At 48.1% G+C, this 23,552-nt stretch overlaps 1 protein-coding gene across 1 annotated transcript; it reads left to right on the top strand.

The window, feature by feature from the left end:
- Positions 1–10,202: 10,202 nt before the first annotated feature.
- On the top strand, positions 10,203–15,598 carry LOC149361874 (uncharacterized). Its single transcript, XM_089569611.1, has 5 exons — positions 10,203–10,318; positions 11,216–11,248; positions 13,043–13,152; positions 14,736–14,762; positions 15,102–15,598. The coding sequence occupies exons 1-5, from the start codon at positions 10,227–10,229 to the stop codon at positions 15,152–15,154; spliced, it is 315 nt and encodes a 104-aa protein (XP_089425737.1). The 5' UTR covers positions 10,203–10,226; the 3' UTR covers positions 15,155–15,598.
- Positions 15,599–23,552: the final 7,954 nt, after the last annotated feature.

Below are 23,552 nucleotides of genomic sequence, written 5' to 3'. Positions count from 1 at the left end.
CCGCTGCTGCCACGTGCAGATAGAAGATATTTGAAAGCGAACAGGAAAGAGAAAAAGAGAGAGTAACGACGCGCGTCGCAACAGCCGCGTCCGCCGGAGCGGACGCTGGCTGAAAAAAGATACACGGCCGTAGCCTGAAGGCTGCCGACCGTAAGCTCCCGCTTAGAGGACGACATTGCATCCACGAAGACAGATGATAATTAAGTGAGTTCTGCGTCCCTGAAAGGAGCTTAAACCACAGGCATTTTTTTAAACTGTGGCTGCTTCAAGGTCTTATTGGTGCCATCACGTGACCTTCAAGGTTTGGTTGGTTGGTTGGTTGGTTGGTTGGTTGGTTGGTTGGTTGGTTGGTTGGTTGGTTGGTTGGTTGGTTTGTACGCCAGAAGTAGATCTTTCCCTTGAAAAAAAATTCAGGGGGCACTTTGGCTCTCTTAAGTGCTGCAAATGGAAAGCGTTTCCTGGCTTGAAAAAAAATTCAGGGGGCACTTTGGCTCTCTTAAGTGCTGCAAATCGAGAGAGTTTCCTGGCGCACTGTTTGTTTTTATTTTTCATACTTTTCTATCTTTGTTCTTTTTCTCATTTTTTGCAATTTGTTATTTTCATATCTTATTTTTATTTTTTTATTTTTTATTTTTTATCTTTATTTTTTATTTTTCCTTTCATTCACTTCATTCCTTTTATTTTATTTATGAAACCCATGCATTCACTAGATGTGCCTTTATCCATGCTCGAACCTTGAGCCTTCGTGGCGGAGTGTTAGCGTCTCTGCTTCAAATGCCAAAGTACAGGGTGTTTCACCTAACACTTTCTGCAATTTTTAAAAATAAGCTATTTGAAATAGATGCGCGCTTTTTCTGGCATAGCATTGTCAGTGGTGTAGTATATCATAATGCAGCTAAGACGTGCTAACTAGCAGGCTTGTTAACCAATATTTAATAGTTAACTTTTAAACTATTACCGTTGGGCTCCTTAATTATTTAGAAGCATGTAGCCCACCGTAAGTAATGTCCATATCTGTTTTTAGAATTCCGAGAACGCGATTATCCTCGGCGCTGTGGCCCAACAAATTTTGGCTATTTCGACGAGTTAGGTTCACTGGAGAGGTTGCTTTGCCTGCAAGCTTCTCAAACCGCATGTATTTTGGCGCGATGTAGTCGAAATTTGTTGGGCCACAGCGCCGAGGATAATCGCGTTCTCGAAATTCTAAAAACGGATATGGACATTACTTACGGTGGGCTGCATGCCTCTCAATAATTAAGGAGCCCAATGGTAATAGTTTAAAAGTTAACTTTTAAATATTGGTTAACAAACCTGCTAGTTAGTACGTCTTAGTTGAATTATGATGTACTACACCACTGACAATGCTATGCCAGAAAAAGCGCGCGTCTAATTCAAACAGCTTATTTTTAAAAATTGCAGAAAGTCTTAGGTGAAACACCCTATAGTGCCTAAGCCAAAGACTCTGGTTCAATGCCCACCCTCGGCGCAGTTTCTTTTTAAGCAGCGACGCCGAAAGGCGGACAAATATGCCGACGCGTCTGTCGACACGGCTGCCGACAGTGTCTGCTAAGGACAGTATGAGGCATTAAAGGCTTTCGCCTTAAATGTTCTCGGAGGACTGGGTAGTTGCGACGGCTACTGCCGCCTCTTCCGCTTCTATGGACTGGGTTGAGTTCCGAAGGTGTCTCAACTGACGCCGCTTCACTTCGGGCTTTAATACAAACGCAGGTTGCCTTCACAGGCGCAGTTCTAACTTCGATCGCTGAAGAGATTAATAGCTGAAGAATGGTGGTTGTGAAAAACTTTTAATACTCAGAGTTTCAGGGTCAGAAGACCCCGCTCCATGGTCGGTATCCTTAGTCCGGGACACCGCACGATGAGGCTCCGTCTCACGGCCGCTTTACTAGAGCCTTTTGGCACTCCAGTGTGGTGAAGTTGAGGAGGGCAGTCTCGCATGCCTCTCTCGGGTGGGGAAAAGGGGAAGGTGAGAATTCTTAGTACATGCTTCCCGGTCGCCTTCTACAAGCCGGCAGAATGGCTGCAAGAACGCCACGCGTCTCACCTGGGCAGACCGCGTTTCCGGCAAAACCACCCGTCAACCCTCACCACCCCAGTCCTCCCAGGCAGACCCGAGACACCAGGAACTCAAGGCCTTGCGTGACGAGGTAAGCCGCCTTTCCTCTCTCCTAAGCACCCCCGCCCCCTCCATGCCCCCTCAACCCGCACCCCCTGTCATTAATTCGAGCTCATCATCCACAGACACTTCGAGCACCCCTCCTGCAAAGAAACAGCGCACCACAGACGCCACACCCCCTCCCGTGCCCCCAGAAATAGACGCTAAATTAGCAGCACTCGAAGCAAAATTTGACCATAAACTAAAGGGGCTAGACGCCCGCCTCGAGGCCAGATTCAATCACCTTGCCGCCGCCCTCACCGAAAAACTTGAGCAGCGCATGGACGCTATGCTTACCAAGAAGATGGAGCTCTTGGAGCATAATCTTACCCATCGCTTCACCCAACTTCAAACCCCCTCCACTCCCCCCATCCTACCTCCACAAGCACAAAACACCTTCCCTGAGCCACACATACCAATTGACACCCGTCTTAATACCCTCCTCAATTCCCCCACCATCCAATATGGCGGTGGGGAACACTAATTATCTCCCCATTATAACTTGGAACTGCCGCTGCTTCCGGGCAAAGCGCGCACCTCTGCAACTTCTCCTTCCCACCATCACACCCACGCCCCACATACTTCTTCTCCAGGAGACTGCACACCGAGCAACCCTCCCCAGCTACACATCTACACACTCGGATACCACTAACACACCCAGGGCGTCCACACTCATCCACCGCAGCCTCACCTACAAAACTCATCACATTACGTCTGAGACGCCCTGCGTGATCACGGAAATTATACATCACACACATTCACTTCCTTCTATATTTATAGCAAACATATACCACCCCCCGTCCCTGCCGATGGCCCCGCTAGAATCACTTATGCGAAAGCTACACCATCTAGCAGGGAAACATCCCCTACTCATCGGTGGGGACTTCAACAGTCAGCATACTGACTGGGGATACACAACCACGACACATGGAGGTCGCAAGCTCTGGCTGCTCCTGCAGAACCTCCAACTCACTGTGCACAACACGTTTCAGACGCCTACGCGGATCGGCAACAGTGTCAGCATGGACACCAGTCCGGACCTGACGCTGAGCCGCTGTATCCGCGACGTTACCTGGAACAGAACACAACATACACTGGGCAGTGATCATTACATTATACAAATCACTGTCCCATACAAACCACCCCGTCACGCAAATATGACACACGAACTCATTAACTGGGATGCCTTTCGCGCTGCACGCACCGCCCTCCCAGACACTCCCATCGCAGACATCGATGCATGGGTGCAATCACTCAAGCATGACGTTCACCACAACACGCGACACATTGAAACTACAACCGAAACACCGACCCTTGACACACGCCTAGCCGCCCACCTCTGGGAGGCTTATCACAGCAACCTGGAACGCTGGAAAGGCAACAAACACAACAGAACGCTTAAAAAGCGGCTGGCCGCGCTTCAGACACAAATACAACAGCACTCTGAGGAGCTCTGTCGATCCAACTGGGGACAGATATGTGACGGCATCGCCGGAAACCTGTCCAGCAAACGTGCATGGCAACTCCTCCGACACCTCATTGACCCCACACGCACCAAATCAGCAGCACAGCACCATGTGACACGCCTCACACATGAACACATTGACGATCCCGACACCCTTCTAGACAGACTTCAAACCATGTACACATCTCCAGGCGGCCCCATACCTCTACCGCACTACACAGGACAAGCAAATCCAACACTCGACACCGACATCACGGAGACGGAAGTCAGAGCGGCCCTCCTGACTCTCCGCGCCAACTCCGCACCTGGTGCAGACCAAATCACAAACTCCATGCTCCGTAATCTGGATGACCAATCGATCACCCACATTACGAAATACTTCAACCAGTGCTGGAGGGAGGGTAACCTCCCGCAGACCTGGCGCCACGCGAAGGTAATATTTATACCAAAACCCAACAAACCACTCACCATTCAAAACCTTCGCCCGATTTCGCTAACCTCATGCCTCGGGAAGCTCCTCGAGCATGTTGTGTTAGCGAGACTCACAAGTCACATGGCGGACAACAATCTCTACCCGCATAGCATGGTGGGATTCCGCCCTCATCTATCCGCACAGGATGCCATGCTGCAACTCACACATGAACTTTTTGACCCGCTTCTTCCAGGTCACACCAAGGCAGTCTTAGCTTGGATCTCTCCAAAGCTTTTGATCGCATTGAACATCAGGCGATCATGACTGCTCTATCCCCATCGGATGTGGGTGTGCGCACGTATGCCTACATTCAAGCATTCCTGACTGACCGCACGGCTGAGATACACTTCGGCCCTCTGTCTTCCACCTCCTACACACTTCAGAGTATCGGCACCCCTCAAGGGTCCGTCCTTTCCCCCTTTCTCTTTAACATAACCCTCATACCCCTCGCCCGGAAATTGGCAACTATTCCCCACCTCAAGCACACTCTTTATGCCGACGATATCACCCTGTGGACCACCCACGGCAGTGACGGCGACATAGAGAACACCTTACAGGAAGCAGCCACCCTCACCCAAAATTACGCACGGACCATCGGACTGTCTTGCTCCCCAGAGAAGTCCGAACTGCTCCTCATCCGGCCTAAGAACCACCGCTGTCCCCGCTCCCCCATTGCCATTGAATTGAATGGTTACCCGGTACCTGAGGTTGTCACCCTCCGTGTATTGGGCTTGCACATCCAGAGCGATGGCAAAAACACCACTACCCTCAAGAAACTCAAGCAGGTTGCAGGCGCGATATCGCACCTCATCCGCAGGGTTTCGGGACATCATAGAGGCATGAAGGAGCGCGACCTATGTCGCCTCATTCATGCCGTTGTCCTCAGCCGTGTACTGTACACTACCCCATACTTACAACTATCCAAACATGACATAAACGCTTTGGATGCTTTGATTCGCAAGGCATTCAAGGTAGCACTTCATCTTCCCCTCAACACACCCACAGATAGATTACTAGGCCTGGGCCTCCACAACACGATCGGGGAACTGGTGGAGGCCCACCGACAGGCCCAATACATCAGGCTCACAAAAACTTCCACTGGTCGGTATATCCTGGACTCCCTGGGAATCAAAATACCAGCCAACGACCCAACCCTTCTCGCCATCCCACGATCCCTTCACCGAGAGCTTCTCATCAGGCCGCTCCCGAGGAATATCCACCCGTCCCACCATGATCAGCGCCGCAGAGCCCGTGCGAAGGCACTCCATCGAGCGTACGGCCCCCAGCCGGACGCCGTATGGGTGGACGCTGCCTGCACGGGTGATGAAGCGACAGCAGCTGCGGTGGACTCCTCTTCATCCACCCTCCTCACACTACCTCTCCCTCCAGATACGTCCCCAGAGGCTGCAGAGGAAGCCGCCATTGCATTTGCTATAACCCGCACGGAATCCCGGTATATTTTAACTGACTCTAAAACTGCGATTCTAAATGTTGCTCGAGGCCGAGTTCATGTCCCTGCTTTTGGCATACTGGACTCGCCCGATGCACCCCCGCCCCGCCAAGTGGAGCTGATATGGGTGCCTGCGCACTCCGGGAATCCCGGAAACGAGGCCGCCAACCTTTTAGCCCGAGGTTCTTTAAACCGGGCTCAGGTGGCCTCGGATCGGGGATTCACGAAGGATCGCTTGCACTCATTCAGTGAGCTGACCCAGGCATACAGAGCCTCTCGCCAGCTCTACCCCCCGCCCCACCCCTCCCTAGATAACAGACACGCAACACTCTGGCGCAGATTACAAACACATACTCTCCCCTCGCCCCTTACCCTAACCCACTATCATCCCTCCTTCCCCACTCCTGCTTGCGCCCTATGCCCAGAACCCTTCGCTTCTTCCCTCCACATCCTTTCCTTCTGCCCGGCGGACCCTCCCCCGCGGGACCTAGAGAACCTCAAGACCTGGGAGGACTGGGAGACCCTGCTGCACTCGGAGGACCCGGCCGTGCAGACCATCGCCACCGGCCGTGCTGCCAGTGTTATGGACCTCAGGAACATAAACACTTGAGTGCAGTGGGTTCGTGCGGGGACCCTGGGGCGTGCTCCGAATTCCTTTGTAAATAAAGTTTTCTCTCTCTCTCTCTCTCTCTCCACAGTGCGGGCAGCGCCCATCTATGTTCGGATTAAAGTGTTTGGCGATGGCAGGACAGAGAAGAGTTCCTGTCAGCAGACGCCGCAGACACTGAAGACAACCGACAAAATTCTGTTCTTGAAGATGTACTAAGTCATTTTCAAAACATTCCATCAAAATATTATTTTGTTAGGACAGGTAATTTCTTACTAGGTACGCTGGTATTTTAGTGGGCGTGATTCAGTATTTCTAAACGGCGTGGACGGTATCGCTGCACCTTTTTCCTTCTGGAGACAGATGAGCGCTGAAAGTGTTTCGCTTGCTTAGAACGAATAGAAAGCTCTTCGTGTTTCTCGAGCAATCGGAGCCACAATTTGGTGCCTGTTTGGCGTCTGCTTTATTTTTATGCGCATCATAATGCAATCACTCGGTTCAGCCCTTGGGCGCGGCCGGGCAGCCACCAAACCACGTGACGTGAGTTCACGTGGTTTGGTCACGTCACGTCACCAAACCACGCAAAAAAAGAAGAAAAAGAAAAAAGAAGAAAAAAAGGACGGCTGAGCAAGGTGGCGGTTGCCACCGCCCCGTTTCAAAGGGGGCGCTCCTATCCATCCATACGTCACGGAGGAAAAGCTGCTGAGAAAATCGAGTGCCGCCAAGCAATACCTCGCGCAAAAAGACCGCGCAATATGCAACGCATTCTTGGCTTAACCAAGCTAAGCCTGGGCATCTTTTTTTTTTGAAACTCCGCTACAGCTTTTACTTAAATAGTTCATCGTGAGTCATTTTAAGGTATCACAAATTTTGTATTTTATTATTAGCACGTAAGGCTTTGGTTGGTTGGTTTATGGGGTTTAACGTCCCAAAGCGACTAAGGCTATGAGAGACACCGTAGTGGAGGGCTCCGGAAATTTCGACCACCTGGGGTTCTTTAACGTGCACTGACATCGCACAGTACACGGGCCTCGAATTTCTCCTCCAAAGAAATTCAACCGCCGCGACCGGGATCGAACCCGAGTCTTTCGGGCCAGCAGCCGAGCACCATAGCCACTGAGCCAGCGCGGCGGCCTCGTAAGGCTTTAAGATTTGTCGCGATCATTGAGCGATCTGCTATGACAAAAGGACTAATAGCGCTTAAAAAATAGGCTATGGTTTGACCAATGACCATTCCGAGTAGAACTGCGGAAGCAATGGTGCGGCAATCGCAGCGGCGGCGGCACCTGTGAATAACCGCGCTGCTCTGACGACACTCGCTCCTCGCGCATGCGCGGTTGGGTCTTTCCGGGGCTCCACGAAATCGCTCACATCTAGCGTAGTGTTGCTTTCGCAACAAAAATGGCCTGTGGTTTGGCAATGAAAACCACGAAAAATTCAGGGGGGCGCTTTGTTGGCCTAAAGCGCGCAGAGGCGAAATCCTTAAGCGCAGTGCTGCTGTTAGCGTCACTGATGTGTGGTTACGATGTTAAGCTTCGCCTCTGAGTGTGGAACGCGACAGCGTCTTGCAACGCTGCCAGGGAGTCCGTAGAACGCCATCGCCCCTTCGGCTCTACGTCTTGCTTGTCGGTAAATTAGTTTTTGAGGAAAGGAAATGTATCGGTCTCGCGTTTCTCAGTGGACACCTGAGCCTCGCCTTAAGGGAAGGGAGGAAGATGGGAGTGAACGAAGGCACCGTATTCATTATACGCGCCTTTCTTCATTCCAAACCATCGAGCTGGCATGGCGGAGTGCTTACCGTGCTCCTCTGCCACTCCGGATACGAGCGTTCAGTTCCCGATTTATTTATTGATCTGGTCTGCTAGAAAGCGTAATTAGGCTAATTGGTTAATTAAGCAATGAACTAAACTCAGTACCACTTAGTTGAAGCATCACTATACGATACCTTTAATTGGTTGCATGGTTGCTAGCCAAAGTACAATGGGCCCGTTTGAAATTCGCGCACTCTGACGTCACGACGATTTCGACCAATTGAAAAGCGTGACATTTCTGTCGACAACTCCTGCTTACAACGATGAGGCATTAAAGGCTTCCGCCCTAATATTGCCGGAAGCCTTTAATGCCTCATCATTGTAAGCAGGAGTTGTCGACAGAAATGTCACGCTTTTCAATTGGTCGAAATGGTCGTGACGTAAGAGTGCGCGAATTTCAAACGGGGCCAATTGTGCTTTGGCTACTATCCATGCAACCAGTTAAAGGGATCGTATAGTGATGCTCCCAGTAATTGGGACTTAGTTTAGTTAATTGCTTACTTAACCAATTAGCCTAATTAACCAGATGAATAAATAAAACTGAGTAGGAAATTTACCGAGCTCGTGGAACGAACCCCGGTCTCCGGAGTGCGAGACGAGCATGCTATCACTCCGCCATGCGAGCTCGATGGTTTGGAATGAACAAAGGCACATCTAGTGAATACGATGTCTTCGTTCACTCCCATCTTTCTCCCTTCCCGTTACGGCGAGGTTTAGGTGTCCACCAAGATACGAGAGACTGATACATTTCCTTTACTCAAAAACCAATTTACCGGCGAGCAAGGCGTAGAACCGAACGGGCGATGGCGTTCTACGGACTCCCTGGCAGCGTTGCAAGACGCTGTCGCGTTCCGCTCTTAGAGGCGAAGCTTAACATCTTAACCACACATCAGTGACACAAGCAGCAACACAGCGCTTAAGGCTTTCGCCTCACCGCACTTTAGGTTAACAAAGTGCCCTCCTGAATTTTTGTGCCAAAGCACTGTTTTGCAGGTGGACACCACCGCCGCGTACCTCAGTGTGCAACATAGGTGTCCACTTGCCCCGGGAGTCTGTTATGCACCTTTCCTTTCCACAAAATCAACAAGTCTAATCTTTCCTTTGTCGAAATCGTACCGGAGAACTCCACTACGGCAAATCTTTCTTCCTTCTTTCACTCCCACCTTCCTCCCTTCCCTGACGGCGCGGTTCAGGTGTTCACCGAGGTATGTGAGACAGATACGGCTGCGCCTTTTCGGTTCCTCAAAATCCAATTTGCCGATTTTACCTTCCGCTGGTTTTGAAGAAAAGGTAAAGTGCATAACTTCCTCTCTTATTACGTGGACGCTACCACCTACTCACAGCGCCTGTGAGGTGTCCACTCACCCTGTGAGCGAGTTACATTTGCTACTGAGACGCTTCACACACATACATAGACGCACCAATGAAAGCGGAGGAGTGCGGCAAGAAATGCCGCAGAACTGAAATTTGTAGCAGGCAATTAAGCTTCGTCTTTAGGACATGACAAGAGAGCCTTAATGGAATAATGCCCTTTTATGCAGCATTGGTCCTTCAATGCTTAACATTTATATATCCCTGGGAGTCCCCATGTGACTCCGCAGTGGTACTGCGGTTGAGCCACTGCACGGCGATAAGCCACTGCCCTGCAATGGCAGGTGTTGCCAGCGTTAGCACCTGCGAGAACAAGGTTGCTCTTTCCGAGCAGCCTCTCGCGACTAATCAGTAACTTAACTGTCACGGTGCGCAGTTTTCTCACAATCCGTTGGACAGATTGTGATCGCGCCACAAGCACACGTGGCCCACCTTCTCGACATAATTTTCGTGGATTTGATGTCATGTTCAACGACGGCGACGACGGGGTATTTTGAGTGATACGAGGTTCTTAACGCCTTCGCCGTAAAATATTTTTCTTGCTTTGTTATGTCTATCCGTTGTTTGATGACCGCCTGAACAGCTAGGAGAAAGCATTGGCAAACTTACTGGTGAGTATCCGCGCGGAGATTTCCTTCTAATGTTTTGTCGTCTTCGGCGTGCTGAAGACATTTTCCCTGTTTCCTGACGTAAAGAAGTTCCCAAAGTCTGCCGCAGGTGAAGGGCAGATGTTGAGAAGCGTTGTCTAAAAGCATTCAGGCAGCCACGTGGGGGGGAACTTGCTCTCTTACCACTTCCCCGTCCGTCGGGTTTCGCAGGGACGCACTGAGTGAGAGGCACCACCACAACCAGGAGGAGGGCAAGAGGCGGGGTAGCCATGGCTGCCGCCGGAACGGTGGTCACGTACCGCTTGCCCGAGGAGGAGTCGCCTCTCTCCCCCAGCGAAACCATCAGCCCCAGCGGATACATGTGAGTAGCCCATGCAGAGCATTGCATCTGGATGGGCGTCTGTGGACATGACCTCCTTTGAAAGTACAAGCATTATACTTCGCATATTTACTTAAGTGCTGTTTGGTCCAGGAAAAAAAACCGGACCGAAAGAGGTAGGCGCATTAAAAGACGAAACCTGGAGCCTGTGCCATTCTCACCTTGTCCTTTCTTATCTGCAGAGGTTTGGAGGGCTTGCCTGTAGTCTTCTAATAAAGGAATCTTGCGGAGGACCGATGGTCCCTTAGGGTAATGGAGTATCTCCCAACATAATAACGTAGCAGCGCTAGGGGATTAAATTTTATGGATCAGATCAGGCAGTATGCGTGAAAGGGGGAAGGGGGGAGAGGGCAGTGCAGGGTTGATTCGAGCTCACTCAAATAGGCCCTTGTGTTGAAGGGTGAGAAGCTCGGCAAATTAAAACACTGAGGACAGTAAATCTTTCGCCCCACTGTTGCATTAGAGATCATTGCCGATAAGCTTCCGCCAGCCATGCTCATATTATCCTATCCGCGTACAATATCCAGCTTTAATTACGGTGCCAAGAAAGAAGTGGCCGCTAGGCTCCACTAAACTATTAATAGCGCGATAGAACCATATGCACGAGAGGTTGTTACAACGCTGTGCTTTACGTCTCATGGTCATGTTTTTGGTGAACCTGAACTTCCCTTGCAAATAAAATAAAAAAAGTGACAGCATGTTCCCATTTAATACCGCCCAGCATTCCAACGCTGCGCGAGGAAAACTGTTCTGCTAGCAGAAGTCAGCGTGCACGCATATATTTCGCGTGATTACGCAGTCTTGTGCACGTAGGTAGCGAATATCACAAAGGTGCAGAACCTGAGAGGTTCAATTTCTTTTTTCTTTGTTTTTTGTCAGGAGGAACGTCGAGGTCATCACGAGAGATTCCACGTGAGTTGTTCATCGATTATCACGGAACGGGACCATGTGGCCTGTTCATTTTTTTTTGCTTCACTTTCTTTGAAGAGCGGTTCGAGACTGTGTTACATTGCATTCATGTAAACCACGGGAGCTTATCCTTGGGATTGTGAAGATTTGCTGAGTGAGTTCGAACAGTTGCGAATTATTCGCGTCACGATTCTTTATAGCATAACACTGGCGGACAACGGTGACACCGCCAGATGGCGAATATTTGGCGTGAAACTATCGAAATGAAACTGTTGCTACTCTTAACGCTGTACTGTACTACAACAAGTAAAATGCGCACCCCACACTCAGCAGGAGTCACTGACTAAAGTATACATTTTCAGTTGCCTCTTGTGGAAAGTTTTGTGTCGCTGCCGTCTAGAAAAAGTTACCATGAACACAATTCAGTGGCTCAATTAATTGACTTTCACGACTTTATTTTTATTTTCGGAATGCATAAAATATCTACGATGCGATTTCTGACCTGCGCATAGAGTAGGCTGGACGATTAGCGGTAGTCTGCTAGCTTTATCCTTGAGCATGCATCAGTTTTTATTTTATCTATTCTGTCCTTGTCTGCTTACGGTCCAGTGGTCGCAGCTTGCTGGCCCTGCTTAATGCTCATCATACACACACTAAAAAACGTTCATATCGAGATCCATTTTAAGAGTGCTCATGAATGACAATGGACAAGGAACTACGAACCAACATACGGTTGCCTACGTTGCTAGAAAAAACACTCTGAGACCGGTCACAAACCAGCCCAGTTGCATGCTTTAAAGAGAATAAACTGGCAGCATGGCCAGTTAATCGTGGAGCTTACTACTGGCGTTCGTTGTTTTGGTAACTCGCTCCACCGAGGAGGCTTTTCAGGACAGTTAACAGCGACCAATGTCGATGCGAAATTGTAAATAGGGCGGTTGCAGTTCCACTGTCACCAGAAGAATTCGAACCGAAACGTAGTACGAATAGGCTTTGTCAGAAGTGAAGGCTGACGAACTAACCTTTTTTTTTTTCATATGACAGAGGGTGGGGGTCAGAGATAATGTTTAGACAGCCGAATGGGCCCTCTCGTTGGCGCTAAATGACTTGAAATTCATGCTTGTTTGCGACCTCCGCAACACAGCCTAAAAAGTGCAAGGAACTTTTTTCTAATCCCGAGGTGTAGCTCCTGTAGCATCCGTGGAAGTACGAAGCTTTTGTGGAGTAAGGACAAGAAGGGTTACTGTCAGCATAAACTGATTAGGAGCACTAAGCATGCATTATACTTCCCGAAGCATGGCCCCTATGGGACATTTCGGCAGCTATGAAAAAACAAAATATAATTGCGTTCATTAACACATCTCTATGCGCTCATTGCGGTAGCGCCTGAATTAAGCACCAGCCCCACAGTTTGTGCTTATATAATGCGGTGTTTAATTCGGGAGCTGGTGTGTAATTGAGAGAGACAAGGTAATACCTTTGCTTGAGAGGCGCCCGCCTCAATGGTTGCCTTTGGAATGCCGTTAGCGCAAGGCGCTCTAAAGGCGTCAATTTGCCGTCAAAATAAACACGAGAAAAAATGAGCAAAGGCTGCTACAGCACGATGCAAGTATCAAGATGTTCTTCCATTTCGGTAGGCCTTCTCTCCCTTTCTCTTGCGTTTTGTGTTAATCGTGGAATCATGGAAGACTGTTGCTCTGTAACCGGAAAAAAAACAAAAACAAAGATTGCCAAAGAGAATCACGTGGAAAACAAACAAATTTCTGACGTCTCTTTCCCCGCGGCGGTTCTTTGCAGCTCGGTGACCAACAGCCGCGAGCATTTCGTGCTGGTGGCCATGAGCGCCCTCCTGGTCCTCATCAGCTGCACGCTGTTCGCCATCCTCTTCACGCTGCTCAAGGAGGACCGTGAGTTCCACTCTCCTCAGTCATGCACAGCCGAGGTGCACACGCAGATCACGTCAGTGCAACTGAAGAGCGCGGTTCTAACGAAAATAATTATATATATATAAAGATTCATTTCCTGACCGCATATCAAGTGACGCACGATGACGAGGTGCAACTACGCTGCTGGTGGCGGTTATTTGACTCGCGCGAGTGAAATGCCGAGGTCCAGTTCGGCCGTGCGAATGACCGTTACGCTTCAGCAGGCATTAGGCAGTATCGACAGATGATCGGGAACAAGAAGAACGGATACTCCCGTCTCTGATAGACAGCCCTCTAATAAATTAGACCTGGCTGTCCTTTCTTACAAGCCTCTAAGACACTGCCAGTAACACTTCAGGAACCTATCTTTTTAAAATTAAATCCGCAAAGAACAGCGCTCGACCGGGTACAAAGCTAAGCTTGCTGGCGGATATCGGTCGCTGAAGTCATGCCTTAGTACTAATTCCGGACTATTTGGCTGTGAAAGCAAAGCGCTAGTATGATGTCGCATATGTTAGCTGATGCCACTCAGTCAACATAGAGAAGGTCCTTACAACACCATGTACAGTGTTTCGACGAATGCTGGCGCTTATGCACTCCTTAGCCGGGAGCTACCGATGGCATCGCTCACCAAAAAGACAGGATTCGAAGTCCAAGCTTAGCTAACAAATGCTGCAAAAGGGTGACACTTCAACCCAACACGGGTAGCGATTCAGTCAATGGCAAGGAATGAATCAGAGAAAATGATCTCAAGTGAGCTTGTTGTTCTTTCTTAAAATTAGGGCCCAAGTGCAGGATTGCTCCCACAAATGATGCTCTACCTTTGTGTCACGATGTCAATGGCATTTACAGCTTCACTCCCTGCCGCTCTTTAAGATAATGCAAAGCAGATGGCAGTCATTAAATTCGGTCCTAGTTATGCTGACGTGCTTGGTGCTCCTTAAAGAGCACATAAAATGTTGATTTGCATTTAATTTCAGGCGAAATGCAAAAGACGGCGGCCTGCTTTTCGACGTTAGAACTGCGCTAAAGAACACAAACCGGTCATGATAATAGGAAGCCCTGCATTACGGCCGTCTCTTTGGGTCTTTGCAAGTTTGGGACACTAAGCCATGCTTTAATCACATGCATACTTTCGTTGGGGTATCGCGAAAGCCATGACGAGAAAATATGGAGATTCAAGGTTTAAAGAAAATAATTCGTTACTGAAAACAATCATCGCATCACTGGTGGCACCAGCATCATTTCCTCCATTTCCAATGTCGGAAGTTTGCATCCTAAATACGGTGTGATGTGCTCATTTTCTCAGACATTCTTTGATGCATTACAAGGTTGCATCTTAGGCTTCGGATCATCTTCTGAATGCTTTTCAGATTGGGGCCCCTTCTGAAAACATGGCTTTGCTTACAGCAAATTTTCATTCGCAGTACCTCCAGTCTCATTCGTATTGGTAGTCAACTTTTGTCGCGTGTTTTGTATCGAATCGAACACTATTTTCCGCCCTGTTTCGTGTAGTTTCCTGATCCGTTGTCGACGGCTAAGCATTACGTCTTTTCTTTCCGCAGTTGCGGCTCAACCGACGGGGATAATAAGTAAGCATTGACCTGTTTTCCTGTCGTGTGCTGAAAATTCTTAACTCTCAGTGTGGTTCAGTGAATTAGGTTTCTTTTGCGATTGCTTACCGGTATAGCTTTGTGAATGCAACATCGGGTCGCGCTTTTTAGCTTCGAGAACATCCGCAGGGTCTCGGGAGGAGAGCCTGCCGTGTTCTCGCTGTGGTGCCTGTTGAATAGCAAGCGCCAAAGGGTGCTAGTGTTGTTTGCGTGTTCCGTTTTGTATTTTATTTTTCAGCTCCACAGATGTGGTACCAATGCGCCGGGAGGAGTTTTCTTGTGTTTTGTTGCTGACCTTTTTGTGAAATCTCGTTGCAGGCTCCTCGACTAAGTTCTGCTGGCTGATCAGAACGCTGCTTACACAATTTTGAATGCCTAGAGATGTTGTTATTCAAATATACAGGAACTTAAACGTAAATAAATGATAGACAGCGAAAATAAATTGTTCAATCTTTACTGTACAAAGTCTCTCTAGTCTGGTTGCCATCAATACGTGGAGTGATCTCTGTGGGCCAGAACAGACAGTGTGCGGCGAGATGCACTCTTCGCTCTTACGTGTTGCCGGTGCAGCGCGGAATAAACTGTACATCATCCGCTGAACTTAACTTAATTTATCGTAACACGGGACAAGAGAAGGAACCGCATACAATGCGAGTGTAAATAACAACTGAAGGTTTTTGCAGGCAAGGAAATAAAGAAATTTATTTAATAATTTATTTATATATCGCCTGGCTGCAATAAAGCTTGTGTTTTAATAGCGGTCATGCTGTGTGCTGTTTATACTCGTGTCCGGTTTTTGCGCAGAATTCACTTAATAAAAAACCAACTACCCCAACTTCATACCTTTACGTATAGCGGCCGCTAAAGCTGACTGGTAGGTAAATTCGTTCGCCCAGATTTCAACACTTGGTTTTACGCCGTGGTGGAAATTTTTCCGGCTACATCTAAAAAGCGGCTAGCCTTATTTGAGCATTGGTAGCGACGAGACTCCAGAATAGCTTATGAATATTTTATTGTCCCACCCTTTTCCTCCAGTGCAAAATCCTGGAAGCCGTTGAGATGCGCAAAGCATGGTTACTGTGGTGCATACATCAACATTCGTCTCTAGTCGTCTCCCCACTTTCGCCTTACACAGTGTAACCGCATTAGTAGCACCTTCTTTGGGAAATAAGACTTTGGGTACAATAAAAACTGGCCTTGTACAATTTGTACTCTCGTAATAGAATTTACACATTTAAAGTCAATCAATAAGCAGTTAAAGCCTTAAGCATTCATGCACAGCGCAGTGCCTGAACTGCAAACAGCTTTTAGAGCGTGGTCTCCAGCCAAAGAGTGACTGAGTCTTGTAAAATTCAGTCATAGATTTATCATTTCACAGTTGCGGACAAAGTTTTATGAATAATTCTCATCATCTCAGCAGTGAGTATTTGGACGTATTAATGGGGCTCAATCCAAAAATTCTTGCCCTTTTCGCTGGAAACGGGAGATATCGTGGCAATTATCAGACCAAGAAGCGGTTTGTACTTGACAAAAATCAGATCGAGCATATGAAAAGTTGCAGCGTTCATTATCAGCCACTGGCCGGCCCGAGATAAAAACCAAGGTCAAAGACAGGCTCAGTTTGGAGCAGAATATCATCGTGGCAGAGACAAACAATATCGAGGAATATCCTAATCCTCGGAGTGCAGGCGACAATGTTAGACGGGTGTTAATATCAGACCTGCGCCTACGTCAAACCCCCCGAGGACAAGTGTCAGGCATTATGAGGGACATTCATTCGGAGGAAAGTGAAGAAGACATCCGAAGAAATATCGGAGACAAAGGGAAGGAAATCCTGGCTGTAAGAAAATTTCGAGCGACGGCCACAGTGGTGGTCTCCTTATCGGGCAAACGAGTTTCCTTTTACACCTACTTACAAGAAAACAACACCGGCCTGCTACTGGTGTTGGAATGTGGGCAACAGGGCAGACGTTGGCCCCCACCTGGAGGTAACAAGATGTGAACTCTGCGGTACAAAAGATCCTGCGGAGGGACATGAATATGCAGTGCGCTGTTCAGTATGTAACAGCCAACACGACACCAACACGAACCTTTGTTAGCAGAAAATAACGACTTCGTACATTATTGACATGAGGGAGGCGGAGAAGATGCGTGACCTCGGAGTTGTAACTTGCTAAAATGTAAGGTCTGTTAATAGATTTCAGGCAACTGAAGGCAACAACTGAGCAAAAGGCGAGAATGATTCGTAGGGTATCAAACCACAGGCATGTACTTAAAGGCTTTCATTGTGAGCAGGATCGCTTACTCAGCACCATATCTGAAGTGGAAGGAAACTGAGACCAAACTCGACGTCATAATAAGCAAAGTATATAAAAGAGCACTTAGTATCCCAGTCAACGCAGGAACAAAGATTATCATACACGGGCCATTCACAGTGATGTAGGTGAAATTACTGAAGGCCATTCAATATCGCAGAGGATATGGCTACCAGGAAACAGGAATGGAGGGACATACTCAATAGACGATAGCTCCCATACATTAGGTCTACGGAGGACTGAGAGCAATTGGGAGATCAGCTTAGATGCAAGATCGAGGTGCGGCCCATTTCAAGAAATATGTACCCCGAATATCATAAGAAAACAAGAAAGGCTAAGGAGAAAGCCTTTAGGAGAACATGGGGCGCGAAAGAAGAGGCAATTAACGTGGATGTGGCAGGACCGGCCAACGAGCTTTCAACTCTAGCATGCACGGATGCGCAAGGAAAATTAGTTAATGGGGCATCGATCTGATGCCGAATTGCCCAGACTATGGAAGCAGCGATAGCTTTCGCGATAGTTTCCAGGAAGGTCTCGTGAGTAATTACGGACTCCCACACTGCGTATCGTAACTACGCAAGAAGAAGGTTTAGTAAACACGAAACAGAATACTCAGAACTGAAGATGATATAGACTTAAAATCCATAGTCATACGAACAACAGGACACTATGCGGATGTTGGAAACGAAGGCGCTCACGCCGTAGCTTCCGAGTCCCTTATCCCCGCTCTCTTAAAATTCGCAGAAACAATTATTCTGAAGCACCTTTAGGCTAGAGGTATTTACTCCACCATTTAAGATTGCCGGGGAATGTATATGACGAGCAGCACCAAAATCTAAACAGGGAGCAAGGGGTCGTTTTAAGAAAATTGCAGTCTAATACTTATATTATACCAAGTTCAGCTATGTTTCCAAATTCGTACGATCCGCATTGTCCCGTCTGCGGTGAAGTGGCTTACTTATACCATATGGTATGGGCATGCCAGAAACACCGAGCTGTACCAAGAATCAATAACCCGAAACTGAGGACTGGGAGGCGGCACTGTCCAGCTCACATTCGAAAGGCCATCTTTCGCTGGTGGACCGGGCAAGCGCGTCGGGAAAAGCGAATGGGCTCCTGGAATGAGGGCCCACTCATGCATATTATTCTTTAAACATTTCCCTCTCTCTCTCTTAGCGTTTGTCCTATCTGGATTCCTTCCGTGTGCGTCTGTCATGTGCGCTAGCCACTATGTCGAATTATAGTGACGAACGAGGATAACGATGAATTATTGCGCTCAGAGTGTTCGCCGCGCCTATCTTTAAACTAACTTCCTACCTCTACTACCACTGCCTACTCAATCGTCTTGTGGAACCACGCTGTCAGATATATGGCACCCACCTTGACAGTACGTACTAACATACACGCATTGTTTCTGTTAATCCTGACCCAACTCCAATCAGTCGCCGCACTAACCCCCTTCAAAAATTTCACACGGGCCACATTCTCGGCACAGCTGGGCCGCTTCTGCTGAGCACTGTCCAACACTATGGTCTTGACTGGCGGCCCACATTGCCCACGAGTACTGCAAGTACCGTACCGCGCCGAGCTGCAGCCTCAACCACAGCACCAGAACCAGCAACCTGTACAAGGCACGCGAATATAACCATATTTTATCTCTCTCCAAACCTGATTACTGGCCGCGTAGCCACAGCGGGTCAGTGATTACGGCACTCGGGCACTAGTCAGGAGGTCGTGAGGCAAATCCCAGCATCTGCTGCAGCCTTTCGACGGAGGCTTAACACAGCAGGTGTTCGTGTGCTGTATGATGCCGGAGCACGTTGCAAATACTTAGGTGGCAGAAATTAATCTGGAGCCATTGCCTAGGGCACGTTCTCTCTCTTCTTTGACTCCCACCTTCTGCGATTTCTCTCAAGGCGCTGCTGCATACGTGGAGCACAAAAAATTAAACTGTCGTTGCGCCTTTGCTTTCTGCAAAGGTAATTTTTTTATCTTCATTTCCTCGTTTTCAATACAGAGGCGTAATTTTTGAATCGTACAAATCACCAATAGTCATCGCACGTTTTCTTCAAAAGCCCCTTCTTATCCTCTGTAGTGAAATTGTAACTCCGGTAGCTATCAACTGCCTTGCAGAGCATACCCATGGATACAGACAGTCGTAAAGGAAGACGAAGGCGCCAGTCACTCGCAGAAGACGCAGAAGAAAGGCCAGGGCGTGCAATTCTCAACTTTTTCTTGTCCGTATTTTTCGTTTTGTACAAATTCTAGCTTTGTGTCCCAAAGTTATCAAAATACTCCATTCCCTGTACATGAGTGTGTTTGTAACCGCTATACACCCTGGCCAATCCCCCGCCGTGGGTATGTGCCATTAAGCCTGAGGACATCATCATCATCAACATCATCATCATCTCTCGCACCACGGTTGCGCGACAGGCATTCAGACGCCCGATGTGCTGCCAGGCTCGACCACGTCCTGCGCCACCCAACGAGGCAACTCGGACAACGCAGCCGCTACTTACGAGACCTTGCTACAGGTACGATTGGGGCGCGCTTAAGATGACTCTGTGCGTCCAGGGGCGTCTCGATTGGAGGCTGGTGCGGCGAGGCTTAGCGGCTGAATTGTCAGCATCGACTCAGCTTAGGCATTTGTTCCTCAATTACGCCGCCTCCAATTAGTTTAATTTTGCAGATGCTACAGAGGCAACGGACGAAACTTTATCTTACGTCCGTCAGCCCCAGCAGATACGTGTGAGTAGCCCATGCAGAACATGGCACCTCTGCTTGGTTCCCCGCGGGCATGTTTTCCTTAGACAGTACGAGCACTGTCATCGGTATTCCGTTTTGTATGCTGCTGGCGCAAAGAAAAAAGTCATACCGAAACAGGCAAGCGCAGTAAAAGATGTTTAACACCTGAAACAGGTGCCCTACTTTCCTGTTCCTATATCTTTTTGCATCTGTCCTAGGTCTTCTTTCTAGACTTCCGATAAACAGAATGACAGCGTAGCAGTGGACGGCACATTAAAGTTGGTGGATGAGATAGGGTAGTGTCCCTCATTAGGGGGCCGCAGCTGGCTCAGGACAGTGTTAATTATGGATAAACAGAAGAGGCCTTTGTGCTGCAGTGGGAGTAACTTGGCTGATTATGATAATGAGGACATATCTCTTATCTTCCATGCCATCGGAGAAAAAAAAGGTGGGCCACCAACGTAGCTGAGGTCATCCCCTAATAGCGCTCCGCCGCCCTGCGCATACAATGATATTTTACGTCCAATGGACAACTTTAATTTCCACGCGGAAATTCAAGAGACTACTAAAATAAGTGCGAATAACATTTTGAGCAAACCCTTTATGCCAACACAAACTGTGCATGCATCAATTCCCGCTTGTACGCTCATTCGTGTGCAGGTACGTAACGAAAATAACGATAATAGAGGACCTAGAAGGTGCAATTTCTCTTTCTTTTTCCAGGAGGAACGTCCAGGTCATCACTAGAGATTCCACGTGAGTTGTGGATCACACATAACCGCAGGCTAACTCTTTGGCCTGGTCAATTATTGTTCATTGCCTGCTTTGAAGACCTGTTCGATACTACGTTATGTGCGGCCGATGTGCGTTCAAGTGGAATGTCTGTAGGTCAGGCGTCAGAGACTAAAACCACAGGAGGCTACCGGTGAGAGCGTAAAGGTTAATTGCGAGAGTAGAAAGAGGTGCAAATGCTTTGCGTTGTGCCTTTTTAGAGTTGAACATTGACTGACAGCGGTCCTAATACTGCCAAATGACGAGACTTTGGCACAGAACTAACGAAATCAAAGCGATACTACTCATGATGCTCTACTTTTCTGGCAGCAAAACAATCTACATCTCACATTTTGGCCTCTTGAGGAATGTATTCTCAGCCACCTTATCTAGCAACTTGAGGGATAAAGTCGCGGGGTGTGCGGAAGGTACATCAGCAAAGTTATTTCTTCTTTTCTATGTGTTCACAACATAGCAATAGCATCAGAAAAGCATCATAATTAGAACAAAATTAAAACTGCACTAGAATCAAGATTATAATAGAACCAGAACTGGAATCAATTGGCGAAAAAAAATTTCTGCCTCAATTCCTCCTCGCCAATCCAATTGATATCCTGTAATTTTTTTTTCATGGCTCATGGTCAGCGGACTAGAAACAGACGTACAGCCTTTGCCAGAAGTAAACAGGCTGCATGGTTTGCTTCTGCTTCGATTAGTAGAGCCCTTACGGCTTCCCTAAAGAGAAAAAATTCTTGGAAGATGAGTACAAGGCGTCTCCTTACCATAGAGAGATTTAGATCGTGAGAGCTGGAATAATAGCTCCAATATAAAGGACTGAGAACGAAACCGGCCAGCCTGGTTACTTTTGGCAAAGACTGTACGCTTGCTGACATTCTAAAAAAATACATTTTGAGACAACTCATGTCGCCCAGTTGCATGCGTTAAAGGCATCTGCAGGCGGTCGTTATATCGCCTGCTCGTTGGGCGTCTGTGGCTTTGCGGGGCGGTGAGCCCCTCCAAATATGGACCAACTCTTGCACTAGGCTTTTCCAGAGAGTAGCCGGAAGGGTTCGAGCCGAAGCGTATGACATACCGGGCAGCAGTCAATCTTGAGAGACATGCTTGCCAGTTCAGCGGTTGAGCAAAAACAAAAGCAATCGCGTCATTTTATGCGACGGTATATGCACGCATTACGGTCGCACCTGGCAGTAACTCTAGCGCCAGAGCTCGTGATTATTTTACGTGTTGTGTAATGCAAAATCTGGTGAGGAATCCCAAAGTCGAAATGCTACCACTTTTGAGACACCACCTTTGCTGGAGCGGAATCTGCGACGACGATCCACTTTCGAATGCAGATAACGCAAGGCTGTTTCTGGGCGCCATTGTTCCGTCAAAATAAAGGCAGAGAAAATACTTAAATACTGCTACAACACGCGAGAAGTGTTCACGTGATTTCCATCTACCCAGTTTACGTGATAGTGTGTACAGCTCGTTCGGTCGAAAAGCCTTCGGCGTAGTAGGAGCCGATACCGCGTGTCGGTTGCAATAGGGGGCTGCACAAACAATTCAAGGGGGCACTTTGTTGAACTAAAGTGCGATGAGGTGAAAGCCTTAACTTGTGCCACTGATGTGTGGTTAAGATGTTAAGCTTCGCCTCTAGGAGTGGAACGCGACAGCGTCTTGCAACGCTGCCAGGGAGTCCACAGAACGCCATCGTCCGTTCGGCTCTACGCCTTGCATGTCAGTAAATTGGTTTTTGAGGAAAGGAAATGTTTTTGCCTCGCATATCTCAGTGGGAACCTGAACCTTGCGTAAGGGAAGGGAGGAAGATGGGAGAGAACGATGACACCGTATTCACTAGACGCGCCTTTGTTCATTTCAAACCATCGAGCTGGCATGGCGAAGTGGTTAGCGCTTGTCTCGCACTCCGGAGACCCTGGTTCGACTCCCCAGCTCGACCAATTTTCTATCCGGTTTCATTTATTTCTCTGATCAGACTAGAAATGTTAATTAAGATAATTGGTTAATTAATCAAATTAACTAAACTAAGTCTCACTTACTTGGAGCATCACTATATCATTCCTCTAATTGGTTGCATGATCACTAGCCAAGGCGCAATTAGCGCCGTTTGAAATGCGGGCGCTGGGACGTCACGACCATTTCTACCAATTGAAAAACGTGACATTTCTGTCGACAACTCCTGCTTACAACGATGAGACATTAAAGGATTTCGCCTTAAAAAAATTGTACCACGATAATTCGTGGTTCTAGTCATTGGTGACTGATCGGGGTGTGATAGGCGATGACGAGTTAATAAAATCATTGTAATTAACTGATTAAATAAAGAAATCAAGAATGAAATACAGAAATTGGGGTTCGAAGATGTCAGAATGTTAAAAATGAAAAGCCAATGCCTGATGGTGGTAATTAATCAAATTTAGAGTGTTTAATTATTCAATTATTTGCAAGAACTAGAAAAATGACAAATGCGTTCATTGGCACCATCACCAGCAACACGCTATCTCGTTCCACTCTTAAAGGCGAAGCTACAGTGCTCTGGAACCTCTACAGTGTTCTAGAGCACTGTAGCGAAGCTTAAGCGTACTCCAATTTTCTGTTAGCGCTGGAATTCAGGGCTACTTTCATCCAAAGACAGTCGCTCTGTTGTCGCCAAGAAGGAAAATGAAGATGACAAAAGCATTTCTGACGTCTGTCTTTCCTCGCGGCGGTCCAATAGAGCTCGGTGACCAACTGCCGCGAGCGGTTCGTGATGATCGCCATGAGCGCCCTCGTGGTCCTCATCAGCTGCACGCTGTTCGCCATCCTCTTCACGCTGCTCTCGGAGGACAGTGAGGTGATGTCGCGTTCCCCCACACAAAGCCGGGCTATGCTCTCTAATTGTGCCAGTGCTACCCAACAACTTGCTTCTCGCGAGAAC

This window comes from Amblyomma mixtum, chromosome 2 (genome assembly GCF_055824585.1).
Source record: "Amblyomma mixtum isolate Tamu chromosome 2, ASM5582458v1, whole genome shotgun sequence".
Taxonomy (NCBI): Eukaryota; Metazoa; Arthropoda; class Arachnida; order Ixodida; family Ixodidae; genus Amblyomma; species Amblyomma mixtum.
The sequence above is the reverse complement of the archived record's forward strand: the minus strand, read 5'-3'. Positions and strand labels throughout refer to the sequence as shown.

Bases quoted from the DNA above. Each gene is read 5' to 3' on its own strand.
- LOC149361874 (XM_089569611.1), top strand. From the start codon at position 10,227: ATGGCTGCCGCCGGAACGGTGGTCACGTACCGCTTGCCCGAGGAGGAG. The intron at 11,249-13,042 runs GTGAGTTGTTCA...GGTTCTTTGCAG, and splicing joins GTCATCACGAGAGATTCCAC to CTCGGTGACCAACAGCCGCG. The intron at 13,153-14,735 runs GTGAGTTCCACT...TTCTTTCCGCAG, and splicing joins CACGCTGCTCAAGGAGGACC to TTGCGGCTCAACCGACGGGG.